Here is an 18,816-nt window from a genome sequence, read left to right as displayed (position 1 = left end):
ATTTACGTCATTTATCTTTTAAGTAATCTTTCTATTCTCCTTCCATTGCATTGCTACTGCTATTAGTTTAGCATTTTCCCCTTTTTTCTTTCTTTATTCATTTTATTTATTTATTTATTTACATCATACTCTTGCACTCCTTCTCTTGCACTGCTACTGTTATTACTACTTTAGTGTTTTCCTCTTCCTCTTTGTCTACGTCATTTATTTATTTGTGTTATATCTTACTCCCATACTTTTACTTGACCGTTACTGCTTTATCATTTGTATTTCCTTCTTTATTTATGTTATTCATTTATTTACGTCTTTCATTACCCTCCCCTGGCGCTGTTTCTGCTGCTGCTGCTACTACTACTACTACTACTACTACTACTACTGCTACTACTTTAGTGTCGCCCTTTTTTCTTTCTTTAAGGCGTCTATTTATTTGCACCATTCTGTTTCTGTTTCGCAGTTTTCCTTTTTTTCTTTTTATTTACGTTATTTATTTATTTACTCTTCATCTTCTTCTATTGCGACCTGGAACACATGGTTATGGTTTTAAAAAAATAATAATTAGGTCTCTATTTGCTTGGAGAGTAAAAAAAAAGGAAAGCTCTCAACCTGACGCTAATGCTTTCGCCTCTTTTACAACCTCTATAAATAGGTCGTATCTTTTCAGTGAGGTATTAACAATCATATTTGGGGTCTCTTAAGCATCAGAAGCGGGGGTTGAAATTTCTTTACAACCAGCAAAGTGTTGCATGCCTCATAGTCTTCCTTTTTTTGTTGTCTCCTGTTCAATTTAATTCTGTTTTAAATTTTTGTTTTTGTTCTTTTCTTTTATGTAGTCTTAATTTTTCATCCTCCATCCTGTCGTGCACCCCGACTATCCCTACTATCCTGTAAAAATACGAAAACAAAACAAATTGGCTGGCTCTTCATGCTTTAAGTTTACTCTCTCTCTCTCTCTCTCTCTCTCTCTCTCTCTCTCTCTCTCTCTCTCTCTCTCTCTCTCTCTCTCTTTAATCTTCCAAAATTTTCTTGAACAGAAATTTTGCTCAAAATTAGAAGAGTAATTCTAGACTAAACGTTTAGTATCATTATATATTGATTTTAATCTTTATGAGAGAGACAGAAAAGTGGTGCAAAACTGTTTTGGGCGATGAATCAATTTTACCTACTTTGGGACGGGTATTCTTCTGGTTTGGTATAATAAAAAAAAAATGTTAGTCTTTAATCTCAACGATATTCTGTAGATGTATATCCGGACAGAATAAACACTACCCCCAACCCCACCTCTTTTTCACTAAGGATAATCAAGTAAATCTACGAGGGCCGTTCCAAAAGTACCGCCTACTATTTTTTAACTTAAAAACTAAAACGTTGAAGAGCTACGAAGATTGGAGTGGTAATATTAAAAAAGGCCACTTGTTATGCTCAAGAATTTATTTTCTCCAGAGCCAACACCATTCTTTTCCCAGCGATGGGGTGGTGGCTGTGCATGGGCGCCCACGTCGCCCTTTGTCACTCACATCTCTGTCGCCGCTTTGAAATCAACGAACCCATCTCCTAATTGTGCAAATATAAACTGCATCGGCTTCGTAAACGCTCCACAGGCGTCGATTACAAATTATTTTGCATGGAAGAATTCAATGACGTATCTCTGCCACTGACGCACGCCCATGACAGGTGTTGTTTTCTCAGAGTATCACATCGTCAATATCTGCAACAGAGAGATGGGATTTAATTTCATGAATGCATAAATTCAGTCATCATAACAATGCAATTTGCAACCCCCTCTAATTTATTCAGGCGGAATAAAACAAATAGGAGGCATAACTTTTGAAACGCCCTTCATATCCAGTTAATATTTTTTCCACGTAATAACCGCCACCTAAAGAGAACAATGTTTGTTTTGTTAGAAAAAAAAAGCTAAAGAAATAAAGAAGGTATAATTATAGCAAGGCGTGGTATTTTTAAGGCGCCATTTTAAATGTAACAAATTTACGTCGTTTCATTTTTCTCAATGACCTTTAGCATTCCAGGTAATTTATTAGGCTGATGCAAATAATTTTACCGATTTAAAATTTCATCTTGAAAATGAAAGACGGTGTTTGTTTTTTGTAATCGTCATTCATAACAATAAAGACCTTTGTTCTCAACTTATTTCCATCTGTCAAAGAGCTTATAAATGCCTCACTTGTAAAATTCTTTAGGTTTTGATGTGAAATATGAATCTAACCCTGTTTCCATTTCCTGTCGTGATGTTAACCTTAGGAAATTTAAATTGTTTTATAATCCTCGAAATAAATGATAATCCGAGGAAGCTAAGTCAGAATATGAACAATTTTCCCAAACAGATTTTCCCAGATCTTTAATCAGTAGTTTTGTGTGAGGACGAGCATTATCATGATGGAAAATATTCCTCTTTCTATTGACTAAAGAAGGTTGTTTTCAGGTCGACATTTGCAGAAAAATATAAATATTTTAATAATCTGAGAGAAAAAAAAGTTATAAATTAATCACTGTGATATGTTTAAGTAATTATGCATAAAATTAACTACAATGGGTTAAAATGACCCTTTCTACAAACCGGAAAAAACTGTTGTACTGGCCTAATATTACATTATCATAATACAGAGCGGGCCGAAATCAACTACATATGAAATTGAAAACTAAGTAAACTTTTACGTACCCGGCATAATGGCGTTAATACACAGGTTGCCGTTAGTCCACCAAAGGTAAGTTGACGTTTATCATGGTCAGTATTAAAATGAATGACCATTTGTAAATACCGCTTATCTCGGCATTATTTTCAATCGTCTTGCAGTTGTACTTGCCACTGGAATTAAGCAGTGCCGACTCAAGAGAGATGTAGTTGGTATTGCGCAACCCTTGCTTCACAATTACACGTGCAGCCACTCATATAGAGGACATCCATTGTCTTTCAATACTAAAAGAAGATAATGAATGATCCGGCGTTAACCGGGAAAATGAAGAACAATAAAAATCGCACCACAAAAATTGCTAGACGAAACAAAATATTTTAAAATAAATAAATAAATAAATAATAATAATAATAATAATAATAATAATAATAATAATAATAATAATAATAATAATAATAATAATACACTACATGGAACCAAGAACACTGAAACTGCATATCTATAAGTTCTCTAACACAACCCTACCTCCCATTGCCACATTACTATCCTCCTCCCCCCCCAAAGAAAGAGCGAGACCAAATAACCAAGTAGAGTCCAGGAGGAAGGAAAATCGATGAACTGACCAGACCTCAGCCGAATAAGTGCGAAGAGGACTGGAACCTTGCAGGGGGGAGGGGTTATTGCCACTCAAATCCCAGCAAAGACCAATAGCGGCTGTCAACGAGAAATCAGTGGCAAGCAGCTCTTGCGATAATGCAAATTTATTTGCAAATGTTATCGAAAGAGGTGGAGAGTACTGGAAACCTGGGGAGACTTGTTGTCACTCAGCTTCCAGGGAACACCACAGGCTGTTTTCAGGGAAAGATCTTTGAAGACCTGCGTGAAAGCTCCTTGTGAGCCAATAATAATAATAATAATAATAATAATAATAATAATAATAATAATAATAATAATAAACTGAAACCGTAAAATGACCAAGAAAACTGAAACCGCAAAATTGTAAGTAAACTGCCCCTCCAAAAACAGGTGTGCTGTAGGCATCACACCAAATAGTCGAAAAGAGTCGAGAAGGATGAAAAGACCAACGAAAGAAAGCACTAACCAGACCTGGAGTATCATAATTTGCCATTATTTCTAATTAATTAATGTGTTTTTATTTTTATGATGATGATTTTGTTGACATTCGTTTCCCTGATGTCTTTCTATTAAGATATCGGGTGCTTACGGAAGAGATCACGTGATAGATGCCAATGTCCCTAAGTAAAAGTGAAACGAAATGGATTCGAACATGGCACACCCATGTTTTCAGTCCATGTCGTTAACTACTGAGCCATCATCATCTCCCTGCTGCATATCAAATTAATCAGACAATTATTGTTTGTATTCGTTTCCTCTAAGTGAAAGTGTTTCTGTGGACTGGACTTGACGCGGTTATCAGTCCGGTTCGTCAACCACTTATTCACCGATATATTTATAGAACGGGGTAGCAAGTGTTAGATATATATATATATATATATATATATATATATATATATATATATATATATATATATATATATATATATATATATTTATATTTATATATATACATGGTCTTTGGGTTCCAGAAACATCCCATGCTATTCATTGATGAATCAAACTATTCTATTTTTAGCATTGTTTTTCCGGATACCTTCCTTTCGTGAGGGACCACGTGAAGGTTGGCAGCATCCTAACTGAAAGTGTTTGTCCGTGTCGTTAACCACTTAGCCATGTTTTTGTTGGTGAGCATGATTTTTGTTGGCATTCGTTTCCCCGATACCTTTCTATTTAGAATTATTTCTAGAAAGATACCGGGTACTTACAGGAGGGACCACGTGTAGGTTGCCAACATCCTAAAAATTGGGTTCGAACTTACCACACCCACGTCCGCGTCGTTAACCACTAGGCCACCGTCAGTTGTTGCTATTCTTTGTTCTTAATCCAATCTAAAAATATAGTACTCTATTAGCAGAAAAAAAAACTAGTCAATGGATCGAGTTTATTTTTAGTTTTTTTTTTTTTTATCGGCTTAGACAATTTTCCAGATTAAGACAATTCTCAGGCATTTATTGGCGGGAAGATTCACCCATGGGAATCCGGCCATATTTATTTTTATCAGATTTTGTCTTTAATTAGTTTCTTCATTCTTAGCTATTGTTTGGATTTGTCTTTATTTCGTGGGAAATCTGTAAATGTAACATTTACATCATGTTGGAATGTCGGAAGATGCTATTTTTAGAAGGCACTGCTAATTTTAACTGTTCTCGCGACTATTCCGGTTGTATTCTCCAACTCGTAAATTACGTAAGACTCGTTAAACTCTCACACACAAGAGCGTTGTCTTTTTTTTCTTTTCTTTTTTTTTATTTTATAGCTAATCATTGATGTGAGTTTTGATTTGTTATAAAAATATGAATAATAACTGTATTTTTATCTTGACCTCACCAACCGATATCCGTTTTTAACGATGGGAAACTTTGGCCGGAAACGTTCACTTAGGTTTATATATAGAAAAAAATATTATTTAAATCGGAAAGAAAAAGAGTCGGACGCTTATTATGTTATTAGTTTATCTGATGAATCGTTCAGAGAGCGATTGAGATATTTCATTTTAATCGGTAAAGATGCAGTTCTTCATTTCTTTTGGCTTTGGTTAGATCAACATTTGCATTTTTAGATAAACTGAAAATATATGAAGAAAAGCGATATTTACTTTTTAATCGGGTACTTATGCAGAGAACGAGTTTTTCCGTGAGTGTTGCGTTGGTCTATTCCGGCAACTTGCGTAAACGGCTGGAATTTGGCGAAACGCTCAGCTAATTTAGGAGACGACAGTCAAAAATATTGAGAAAATATTAGTTTTAACCGTACAAAAATTGAACTCATTAAAGATAAATTATTTTAATAAAGTCGTCATTATGAATGTAGAGGGTTTGTAGAGTGTGCTACAGTCGCCGAATGGAAATTAATCGAAAGCAGAATGAGAAGGCAGACATGTATAAGAAAATGTATTTAAAAAAAAAAAAAAAGTATCCTGAGTAACGGATTTGCTTGAAGTGCATCAATGGGCAATGCAATTAGGAATTCCCGGCAGATAACGGAAAATCTTTCAAATATAAAAAAAAGGTCCACCTCTAATCTTAACAAAAAAATAATAATAACGGAGTAGACAAAAAAAAAATGTCATAAAAAAATTTTCGTTCCACCACCCTCAAAATAATAACCTCTTAAAAAAAAAAAAAAAAAAAAGGTAACATTTCTTACGAAAACAAATACTTCAAAATTTTACAAAAAAAATATTAATATTTATTCATGAAACTTATGTTGATTTTTTTTTTTAATTATATTTCCATTTTCTTCGTTGAAATTATTATACGATAAATGTTTGCTATCATGTTTTTATTTATTTATTTGTAGAGTTCTAAAATTTGATCAGCGCTCGGCATATTCCGGTGGTTTACGTAAGCTACCAGAATATGCAACATTCACGGAAAAACGGGTAATTTTCTGCATAAGTACTTTAAATTCTAGTATACACCATCCATAAAAATGATAGAAAAAAAACCATGCTTCCCCAGTGTTCAGAAAAATATTCATATAAAATCATAGATTACATACATAATTTAACTTTTCATATATAAATTAATATTATTTCTGATGGCCTTAAAAGGAAAAAATCTATCCTTGACTTTTTATTTACAATGTGTGATTTTCTCTACGGCGAGGAGGGAAGCTCTCTAACTTGCTGTTTGCTTTCCAATGTGGGTTTTTCTAGTGTTTTTTACTCGGGTAGGACTGAACTAAAGCTAGTTGAAAAAATGCAAGAGAAAAAACACCAATGTTGACTTATTTTTTTCTAATTTTGTATTGAATTTGATAATTGGGGTATAAGAGAAGGCTAGACACTAAAAAATGACGTTCGGTGTTAAAAATATGTTAGTGAGTTATATAAAAATAAATATTCATTAAAAATTTTATTTCATTATATAATTCTTCTGATTTGATAATACCCACGGTTAAACAATGTCGCAACTCACACGAGCCATGCAAGCCAACAAAGCGGAAATCCAAAACTCGAGTTTCGCCCTAATTTGGGTTCATCAGTTGAAAATATCTGAACCAAAGTGTTGGAATTATTTTGCTGGCTTGCATGGCTCGTGTGAGTTGTGACGTTGTTTGTATGTGGAAATAATTATATCATCTCACATTCAATATATACAATTAGTTCTTACTCTCCTCGGTCTTTCCATCTTTCTTGACCCGTCATGACTATTTAGCGTGGAGTCAGTTGATGCCGACACTACAATTTTTTAAGGGAAGAGGCACATTCAATTATACGGTTTCAGTTTTCTTGGTTCTATGTTGTGTTTCGCTTTCTTGTGCTTTTACTTCTGTTGTAGTTTCTATGTGTCCAGTTAGCATTTGTAGCTCAAATATATTAGTCTCTACATTCAAGGGTTTTTTTCTTAATATTTTATCCGTCATATCTTCTCAGTCATCCTCCTGATTCCAATCTCTCCCATTTCCTTTTCCGAAGTTTTTCGGGATATTATTATCTTTATTATTATTATTATTATTATTATTATTATTATTATTATTATTATTATTATTTCATGTATACACAAATTTTTAATAAAGCGATGTACTATTTTATGAATCGATTTTCAGTATTTACTTCAACAGTGCTCAATACGTGGGTAAAGCTAGATAGTATAGGTATGAAAATATATATGGTAATTAAGCTATACTAAAGTTTTCCGTGTTTCATCCTCGTGAGAAATCCTCATTAGTCTGACGAATCCTTACGATGACGAAACGGAAAATTATCTTTTCTAACTATAATATATGTATATATGTATATGCGAGCGTGTGTGTTTGTATATGTACGTGTGTGTGTATGAGTTTGTGTGTATATATATGCGTGCGTGTGTGTGTGTGTGCGCGCGCGTGTATGTGTATGTGTGTGCGTGTGTGTGCGCGCGCGTGTATGTGTGTGTGTGTGTACTTCTTTTCGTCTTAACTATTCTCCGTTCCAAGTTTTTATATCGACTAGCTTACAGAAAATTTACAGACGTCCATCGTAGATATATACGAGTTTGTTTGCTAATTTATTAATTTGAAATGTGTTTATTTTCTTACTTCATACATAATACTAAAATTGATGTTAACGCCAATGCGTCCAGCATGTCAGAATCTTTAAACAAATAACAATTATTGAACGGTTGCATATCGTTTTTTTTCCGATAAGATACCATTGGTCGGGAAACTATACGTTTACCTTTCTAATATAGGAACTCATGTTAGATGGAAGATAAAATTATTAAGTAAATAAAATCTAATATGATCTATTTTCTATTTCAGAATATGATTCCTTTACTCATCCTACTCGTCACCACACTTCTCGCAACGGGAGCACAAGGTCATTATCATTACCATTCTTTTAATTCCTCTTTATTAATAACGTTACTACATCAAAGTTTATGCATATACATATGTATATATACATGTATATACATATGTATTTATGTATATATACATATATATACATATATATATGTATATATACATATATATATGCATACATATATATACACACACATACATATATGTACACACACATTCCTCTTTATTAATAACGTTACTACATCAAAATTTATGCATATACATATGTATACATGTATATATACATATATATACATATATATATATGCATACATATATATACACACACATACATACATATATATAGACACATACATACATATATATACACATACATAAATATATACATACATACATACATATATATATATATATATATATATATATATATATATAAACATGTACATATATATATACATATGTATATACATATATGATGACAATAACTGAAATTTTATTCCAACGGAATAGAGAGATAAAAGAAAACAAGTTATGTGTTCATCAACGCTTCGTCTTTATTGTGAGACTTCCTTTAGATGAATGAAATTAAGAAAATAAAACACCAGTAAAAAATATTTAAAATACATTTTTGATGTCATGTAATGTATGACCTTGTTCTATTTCAGAAACGAAAAAAGTCGTTGAAAATTTAAAAAAAAAAAAAAAAATGGCAGAGCGTTGTGAAAAACAGTAAAAAAAAATATATCATATTAGCCGTCATATAGCCGTTAATATATTTAAAAAGATATGATGCAATTCATATTCTTTTTGAAACAAATATTTCCGTTATGATTCAAATATGAGGGTATAACTTAAATGAACTGAGTGTATTTTTGTTATCTTTCTAAATATATTAACGGCTATGACGTTATAAAAAATATTTTACTCTTTTTCCCAACCCTAACCTCCTTTTTTTAATTTCTAATTCATTTTTTCGTTTTTGAAAGGGAACATGACATCAAAAATATATTTCCAAATATTAGTACTGGTGACTTGTTTTCTTAATTTCATCCCTCCAGAGGAAGTCAAAACGTTGATGAACACCTAACTTGATTTGTTCCTTTTTTATCTCTCTCTCTCTCTCTCTCTATATATATATATATATATATATATATATATATATATATATATATATATATATATATATATATATACATATGTAAATACATATATATATATATATATATATATATATATATATGTAAATACATATATATATATATATATATATATATATATATATATATACATATGTAAATACATATATATACATAAATACATATATGGGGGAGCTAAAGGAAAAGAATAAGATCAATTCTTTAAGAGGAAATGTATCGGGATAATGCAAAGCTCAACAAATTGATTTGGAACTTATATAGAAATCAATAAAGGAAGAAAATAGCGATATAAAAATATATATTAATATACATAGATTTATTCATTTACTTAATAAGGTTATACATCAATTAGGGGTGTAGGGTAGGTGGGGACTCTTTATACCATGGTATTTTGAAGCCTAATGTTTCTCATTAGAAGAGAAGAGAAAATGCTAGGTAACATAATCAATTTAGTTCCCCTAAACATCATCAATATTTTGTTTCGCTCCTAATGTAACTATCGCTAGACGTCGCATCCCTATTATGTTATCTAGCATCTTTTCTCTTCTTCTGATGAGAAGCATTAGGCTTCGAAATACCATGGTATAAAGAGTCCCCGCTTATCCTACACCTCTAATTGATATACACCCTTATTGAATGAATGAATAAATCTATATGTACATTAGTATATAGCTTTATCTAGTAATGTTCTTTCTTTACTGATTTCTATACGTATATTATATATATATATATATATATATATATACATACACACACATATGCGTGCGTGCGTGCGTGCGCTTAAGAATGTTTTATTTTATTTATTTATTTATTTATTTATTTATTTATTTGTCAATTGCAGCGACTGGACGGCGAGTATGTTATTATACGAATTGGTCACAATACCGACTGAATGGCGGCAAATACTTGCCAGAACATATCAATGCCACTTTGTGCACGCATATCGCTATTGCATTTGCGAAGATGACAGACATTTTGGGACCCTATGAATGGAACGACGAATCGACGCAATCCAGAAGTGGGACGTAAGTACCGATGGATTAAACGCTTACTACGCCCATGCATGTGATGTTAGAACATGTGACAGTTTAAACCAGTGTTTTCCAACCATTTTTTTCCGTGGAACCTTTCCAATAATAATGTCCCGAGGAACCTCTACATAAGAAAATATTTCACAATCTTAATTATTCATTTTCCTTCATAATGCAATAGTTTTCTTTTTATAACCGGTTTAGACTTATTTAAAAAAAATGTCTTTCTTAAATTTATTAACAATTCATGACAAAAAGTCTATCTTCCATATTTCAAGATGTCGTCCATCTTACCATTTATTTCTTTCAGTATGCTAAAATGTTAAATTCTTGACAGCATCTGTTTCGTAGCGCAGAATCATTCATGTAATTATTATGTAAATTTTTTACATTTATTCCGCCCTTAATTCATCAGAAGAATAGAAACATCAACTTAAAAAAAAAATAAAGGAATATGGGTATGATTACAAAATCCGAAAATCGGAAGAGAAGTTGCAATTGTGTTTTCTTTTAGTTACGTCATCTTTGAATTATATATATATATATATATATATATATATATATATATATATATATATATATATATATATATATATATATATATATATATATATACACATTTAAGAATTACTTTACTTTTACTATTAAAGCTTACTGTTTCTGAATTTTTGGAATAATAATAATAATAATAATAATAATAATAATAATAATAATAATAATAATAATAATAATAATAATAATAATAATAATAATTCTCTGCCTCTTTCAATAACTTTTACAAATGAATTTGCGTTATGGCAATGATAATCGGCTGTTGCGATAAAGCATATTCGTTCGCAAAGTTATCGAAACAGATAGAAAGTACTGAAAATCTGGGGAGACTTGTTGTCACTCAGACTCCAGTGAACACTACAGGTTGTGAAATCTTTAATGATGGCCAATGTGAATATTCCTAGTAAGTGAATAATAATGAGTATGCATTACTAAACATGATATAAGTTCTTCCATTGAATTAATCTCTTGTTTTTTTTGTTTTTTTTGTTTTTTTTTTTTTTGTGGTTGTACAGATTTGAACAAATTGTCGATCTGAAGAAAACGAATCCCGACTTAAAAATCCTGCTTTCCATTGGTGGCTGGAACGCCCACAGCCTGCCTTTCGATGAGGTGCTGAAATCGCCGTACAAAACACAAAAGTTTGCCAAACAAGCCGCTTACTATATCCGATCGCAAGGCATGGACGGTCTTGATGTCGATTGGGAGTATCCGATTAACAAATCAAAATACAGTACATTTATCAAGGTAATTATCTATGAGACCAATCTCCCTTTTCACATCTGTTATGCTAAAGTTGAGTCAATCAACATTTGTTTCCATGGGGCTTGTTTTCTTATACATTTTAATCACACAAAATACATGCTAAAATATTCCTCAGTTTTTTTTTTTTTTTTGGTATTGAATTATATATTTGAAACAACTTCAAATTTCATTATTTTGATTAGCTGTCATTTGCAATTAGCTCATCAAGCGAGCCATCTCGTACTAAGTCGCTATTTGTCACCTTCACACTTTCTCATTGTGAGTTATTTCACCCACTCTTTGATTTATACAGTGTCTATTATTATTGCTTCCGTCTCTAATAAAAGTCGAAGACAATGATGATAAAGAAAGAATAGAAAAATTGGAAAAGTCCATTATAAACAAATGGGACTATCCTCAGAATGACTAATATTATTTAACCTCTAGATGTAAATAGAAAGTGAGAAAGAGGCAGAGGGGTTGACTTGCAACGGGTAAAAATAGACTAATTTGAGATTACGTTTTTTAAATTTTCATATTTAACTAACTTTGCAAACTTATTTTTCCTGTTTTAAACAACACACACAGAGGGAGACACAAAAAAACGGGGCCCAACTCTAATTAGGCCCTGTTTTTTAGTGTTTTGTTCGAATGAAACGAAATTTTGGTCATAACTAGTTTATTATATTCAAAACATCACATCAAAACACTAGGGTCTTTGGCCTTTTTTCTCCGTTCTACAGCATATGTTCTAGATGGCCTCCATTTAGCTTTTGTTTTTTGGGGGAGTCACCCTGTATATATATATATATATATATATATATATATATATATATATATATATATATATATATGTGTGTATGTGTGTGTGTGTGTGTGTGTGTGTGTGTGTGTGTGTGTGTGTGTGTGTGTGTGTGTGTGTGTGGAGTATTATGCACATAATGTATTTATATTTTTTTTTCCAATCGGCAAAATTAATTAAGCTCGTTGAAAACATATTCACACTTTCAGAGCATATATATCGGTAGTGAACATTCCAAAGCCTTCATATATTTTTAATGATATTTTATTCTGTCTTACACGTGTTTTGTTGAATGATAGAAAAACACCGTTTTTTTTTACCGTTGAATGGTAAAAAAGACAAACAACTCACGGATAAGTTACATTTCAATCATCAAAAAAGAAAGAACAGAATCAGTGTATAGTTTAATTTTTTATTCATTTTTATTTTATTTTCAAATTATTTTACTTATAGGCGAATTCTCATATTTTTTTTTCATGAGTGCTTGATACGTATTTTCGTCGTGGTGATGGGAGATGTATTCAATTATGTAATCAAACAACTCATCAGAGACAAATAGATATTATTACAAATTGCATTAAACAGATGAAACAAAAACGATTAAGTAAATCCAAAGTAAAACGGACGGAAATCTTTTTAAAAAAATACTAGAAAGTGATATCCATAGAAAAAAATCCACCAAAGATACATTCGATTGAATGGACGATAGTATTTAAGCAATCATCATATTATTAGTGGTCTGGCAAGGCCACAGAGGAGACAACCGAGCAAAATATCCCAAGCAAAATGCATCCAAAAGCAGTAAAACTGAAACTGGCCTGCCAGGACACTATATATACAAATGTAGGCAAATTTGGCCATCGGTTTGAAAATATAGGTTCTTTTTTTACCAATTGTCATAAAATTTTAACAGTATTATGATCTTCAAAAAGCCTGCAGATTTTCATGTTCATATTCAATTTGGCTACCAGTATAGATATATCCATTTCTATATACATACCACCTTTTTTGGGCAATTTTTTGGCAATATTATAAGTTCAAAATCTCAGCGACTATTGATCAGAATTTAACACATGAATGCTCGGTGGAAAGATAATGACCTTAATTGTGTAGTAAGCTATGCTCACTACACAATATTTGCCCTTGATGCCGCACATTAAGAGGATCATTCATCATCCAGTACTTATTTTTAGCACTTTTTTACAGCCGTACAATATTTCAATTATAGTCATTTGTTTTTCTACTTTTGCATATGAATTACAAAATATTTGATATTTCCCCTAAACCTCTGGCCTTGATGAAGGTGAGACTAAAATTTCTGCTATGGTTTCAAATGATTTAGAATAACAGCAAGGGGAGACTTGATTCCAAATATTTCTCATATGTTATATCTCCCCCCTTTGGTTTTCATACATAAAGTAAACTTCACAGTGTATAAGGATTATTTGATACTGGAGATACTCGTAATCGTACCCTACTTCCAAAAAAGGGGAAATATAACATATACGAAATATTTGAAATCAAGTCGCCCCTTGCTGTCATTTGAAACCATAACAGCACGTTTTAGTTTTCCCTCTATCTAAGGCCAAAGGTTTGGGGGAAGTAAACATATATATATATATATATATATATATATATATATATATATATATATATATATATATATATATATATATAGCTAAGGAGTCATTGGATTTTTATCTGTTTGTTAACTGTTTCACGACTGCGCATGCGTAAATCGTTGACATGCGAACTTCCTTATTTAGGCTTAAAAACTCTTCTTCTTTTTTGCAACCTGGACTAGTGGTTATCGTACTTGACTCATTGTCTTTAAGTTTTGGTTTTGATCTCAGCTCGAGCATTTTTTTTCTTACTTTTAAGATGTGAACTGTTGCCGAACTGTTAAGAAAAAACATAATACTTATATGTCTCAGTTTCTTACCGCTTTTATTTACTTCATTTTTTAAAGGAATTAACGTTACGTTTGATACCGTGCTACGCCAGGTACATCTGCTAGTATATATATATATATATATATATATATATATATATATATATATATATATATATATACATATATATACTCCTCTAGATTTGTAGTTTTTCTAGATTTGTAGTTGTGTATTGATATTCATATTAAAACCCCCTTTTTTCTATCTATTTAAAAGGAAAATGCAACTTTGTTATACGTGGGTCGTAGAATTGCATTCATCTGCAAAAGATCTAACTTATTTGCATACTCTTTTAAACATTCATTTCAATTAATTCCCTATTAGTTTTTTTCGGTTGTATTATAGGATTATTATCTTTATTGCGTGTAATTATATTCATGAAAATATTCTACATGATTTTTACTTGCGTAATATTTGCGTAAAAAGCTTATAGTAAGCACAAACCTCTTTCTATATATTTATGTATGCGTATATATATTTATTCAAAAAATGTTGCCTACCAAACTCCTCTACCAATTTTTTATCTACAGATATGAAACTTAATATATAGGGTATTCGAACCCACGCGAAACTTTATATTTGGGTTTTAGCCGGGACAAATCTGTGCAAAAGTGTGAGAATTTAAAAAACTGATTTGCCAGGTGAAGGTCGAATGATGGCATTAGAAATATGCATGCGTAACGTAATAGCTATTGGTTCGTGTTTTAATTTTTAGCCTTGCAGCAAACATGTGTTTATAGCTCGAGCGTTAACGTCAAAGGATAACGTAAATCGTATGTAAGAAAACCAAAGAAAGGAGATATAACATATGAGAAATATTTGGAATCAAGTCTCCCCTTGCTGTTATTCCAAATCATTGAAACCATAGCAGAAAATTTAGTCTCACCTCCATCCAGGCCAGAGGTTTGGGGGAAATATCAGATATTTTGTAATTCATATGCCAAAGTAGAAAAACAAATGACTATAATTGAAACATTGTACGGCTGTAAAAAGTGCTAAAAATAAGTACTGGATGATGAATAATGGTTTCGATTTTCGGTGGTGGCGCACGATTCATTTTTTTTTTTAACTTTTTAAATCATTACTATATATTGGGTCTAATAAAATATAATAATAAATACGAAATCTGAAATCATCAAAACATTATATATATATATATATATATATATATATATATATATATATATATATATATATATATATATATATGCTTTTAATGTGTCTTTACATACGCAGTAATTTGTTGTCACACAGTCATGAGCATGTTTCAGTCTTCTAGTGTTTAGTAACTAGAGACCTCTTCAGGAAACCACGCTTACATTAAGGGAATCAACGAATCTGAAAGTCGTCTTGTAGTAAGAAAGTTTTTATGAACAAGGAGACAGGGGTGGGGTTCAGCTGTGAGTAAAACAAGGTTGATTGGATTTTGTCTGTGTTGGGATGAGGGGATGAGGGAGTAAGGTTTGAGGTTAAGAAAGTCAAGTTGAGAATAGAGCGTGAAGATGTTATCTTTGCAACGTGTCTTCTCACTGTCCGTCTTAAAATTCCAGTGAACTAATGAATATAATGTAAGTTAGGGGTGGATGTGATTTTATTTCATTCTTCCATTTTCCATTTTGGTATTCTTTTGCGAAAAGGTTAATATTAACTCGGACTCAACTGACTGTTTCCACCACATCACTTGGGTCCGTTGAAGGGAGGGGGAAGAAACTGAAAGAGTAAGAGACGTAAGGGAGAAGGTGGGAGGAGAATAGATAAAGAATGATGAAGGAAGAGGAAGGAGAAGGTGATGGAGGAGAAGAGAAGAAGAGAAAAAGGAAATAAGAGTAAGAGAAAAGGAAAAAGGGGAAAAAGGGGGAAGGGGGAAAAGGGGGGAAGGACTGTTCAACGACGCAATAGAATTTGCCTCTCTCCTTACCGATATCTTCAAGGACGAAATTGACATCATTAGAAAATGCAGGAACTTTTAATTATTAGAAGTGAGTAATTGATTAAGAATCAAGCAGGATCATTTGATGTTCCGATGGACCCTCTTGAATCTGCAGAAATTACAGATTCAGTGGGATTATACATCCTATACAATTTAACTAAGCACATAGAAGTTGACACGATCGGCCTATATAGAGACGATGGCCTTCTTTACGTAAAAAATGCTGACGGCCCTAGATATGATAGAATAAAAAAAAAAAGACCGAAACATGCGCATGACTGTGTAACAATACATTACTGCTTATATAAAAACAAATCAAAAGTATACCTTGCTCTACCTCGGTATTGAGCACTCTTCTATTATCCTCAGTATACTTCACTGGTTATCTCTCTGTGTGTCGAACTATTTGTCGCACTGTGAGTAATATTAAAATTGCTAACTTCGAATTTATGATAGAAGAATCGTTTCCGGATATACTCAGTCATATGTGATCAACGTCCAAAAGTTAACTAATTTGCATATGTCTTTGCACAAAACTATCTCATTAATTAACTATTTGTTTTTTTTTTTCTTTTGTTTTATTTTCTTATTCCATGATTGTTTCATTTTATTACAAACCACAGTTCTATTTACGAATATTTTTCCATGTCGTGGTAAGTGCTTGATTGAAAAGAACCTTTCTGATCATTTTCGATCAATTTACTTTTAGGGGTTGCGATTCTACGCTTACTCAATTTTCCCGGCCAGTCCTGGAATACGGGACCCTATATAACGGGAGGAAAAAAGTTTGATATTCTCCCATGCAATGTTTTAATGTTTTCTTTCTTTTCCCCTTTTTTCTAGATTTTGAAGGATGCTTTTATAACAGAGGCTCATGAAAGTGGCCGGCAAATACTGTTATTAACAGCAGCTGTTCCGGCTGGAAAAGCTAATATTGACCGAGGGTTTGATGTGCCTTTAGTTGCAAAGTAAGTTTTGTTTTTTATTGTTGTTGTTGTTGTTGTTGTTGTTGTTGTTTGTTTTTTTTGTTTGTTTTTTTTTATCGGGTTTGTTGTTTTTATTGTTGTTGTTATTGTTGTTGTTTTGTTTGTTTGTTTTGTTTTGTTTGTTTTTGTTTTTGATTGTTTTTTTTTTTTGTTTTGTTTTTGATTGCGTTTTTTGTTTTGTTTTGCTTTTTGGTTTGTTTTCTGTTTTTTTTTGTTTTTTGTTTTTTGTTCACTCTTGGATTTCAACAAGATGAGCAACGGTCAAGATCAAAGTGTAGTATCTGTTCTTCAGATGCTGCACTTCAATTTCTTGTTCTCTATCAGTGGAGGAGAAATCCTTCACGACTGAGACAATTTTTATTTTTGTTCCTTTTCTCCACATTAAAAAACGACCCTGGTGTCTAACTCTGTCCCGTGGGAAGGCATTGTAAATAGGAACATCCAGTAATCTTGCAATCTAGTCAAATCGAAAAAGAAATAAAAATTTTCTACCGACCTGTATACTTTTAGTGTTGAAACTGATTGTAAGGTTTATTTTCTCTGAATTTGTTATTATTAAATTGGCTTATCAAAAATTAAATAAAAATTTAAAAAAAAAAAACATTGACGTCGACAACAGTACGGGGTGGATTTTTTGTTTGTTTATTTTTTTGTTTGTTTTTCGTGTTTTGTTAATTTCATAACAAATTCAAAGATACAAAATCTTGCAGTTGGTTTCTGTACTGTAAAAATATACGGGTCAGTAGAAAATTAAATTTTAATGCGTTTGGTGAAAGTTATTAGATGTATATTTTCGATTTCTCAGCTGTTAACTATATTGCAAGACTAGCCTGGGTGCCCGGCGTTGCTCGGGTGTTTGGAAATGTGTGTTGGGAAAAAAAGTGGTAGTAGGCAGGAAGGCTCGAACCCGTACGCGGTAGAGGTAAAGAACGTGAAAAAAAGTGACGTTTTTGCTGTTGCGCTCATAGCGAAACCAGAAGGCTAGTCAATCGAAAAGACGGGATTACTTTCGAAAATATCGGCTAAAAAAGCGACCCCTCCCTTTAGAAAGTGCCCAGTTAAGGGCGAAGGAATTAATGTTTTTAGCCAATTTTTTTGATTTGTCGTTCGAGGGGATCGAGCTTCAAAGCGATACCGATTTCGTGAAAATCCGTCGCTTTTGTCGAAAGTTTTTGCGAGACATACATACATACATACATACATACATACATACATTTAATCAGACAGGTGAGATTTATATTATAGATTATTCAACATTCGAATATAAGCGCAACAATAGCAAATTAATTCTCATAGTTAAACATTTTTTTTTTTTTTTTGTCAAACAAGTCTCTTGTATTTCAACATTTTCATTGTAAAACAACAACGAAAAATTTGGATCATTCTCACAACGTTTCGACCGATATAACCTCCGACCTTACTTTAGGTGCGTCTTATAGATCTTAAGCATCTTTATTTTATACACGGATCTCCGATTTATTTAATCCACGGGAATAGGTCATTCTCGTTTTGTTTGCCGTTCATTAAGTAATTTTTATTGAATTTTCGACAGAAAACTGTCACTTAGAATGATTATACTTAAGACTT

At 32.0% G+C, this 18,816-nt stretch overlaps 1 protein-coding gene across 1 annotated transcript in view; it reads left to right on the top strand.

Moving 5' to 3' along the window:
* The window catches only part of LOC145286516 (putative chitinase 10), a 213,691-nt gene that overhangs the window by 164,002 nt on the left and 30,873 nt on the right, over nucleotides 1–18,816 (top strand). The window contains exons 13-15 of the mRNA XM_080135415.1: nucleotides 10,089–10,257; nucleotides 11,331–11,562; nucleotides 17,087–17,211. Coding sequence (XP_079991541.1) covers nucleotides 10,089–10,257; nucleotides 11,331–11,562; nucleotides 17,087–17,211 — 526 coding nt within the window. The remainder of the gene's footprint in view (nucleotides 1–10,088; nucleotides 10,258–11,330; nucleotides 11,563–17,086; nucleotides 17,212–18,816) is intronic.

Source organism: Euprymna scolopes, chromosome 10, assembly GCF_053919585.1.
Source record: "Euprymna scolopes isolate OS-2025 chromosome 10, ASM5391958v1, whole genome shotgun sequence".
Taxonomy (NCBI): domain Eukaryota; kingdom Metazoa; phylum Mollusca; class Cephalopoda; order Sepiida; family Sepiolidae; genus Euprymna; species Euprymna scolopes.
This window is presented reverse-complemented; position numbering and strand designations above follow the sequence as displayed.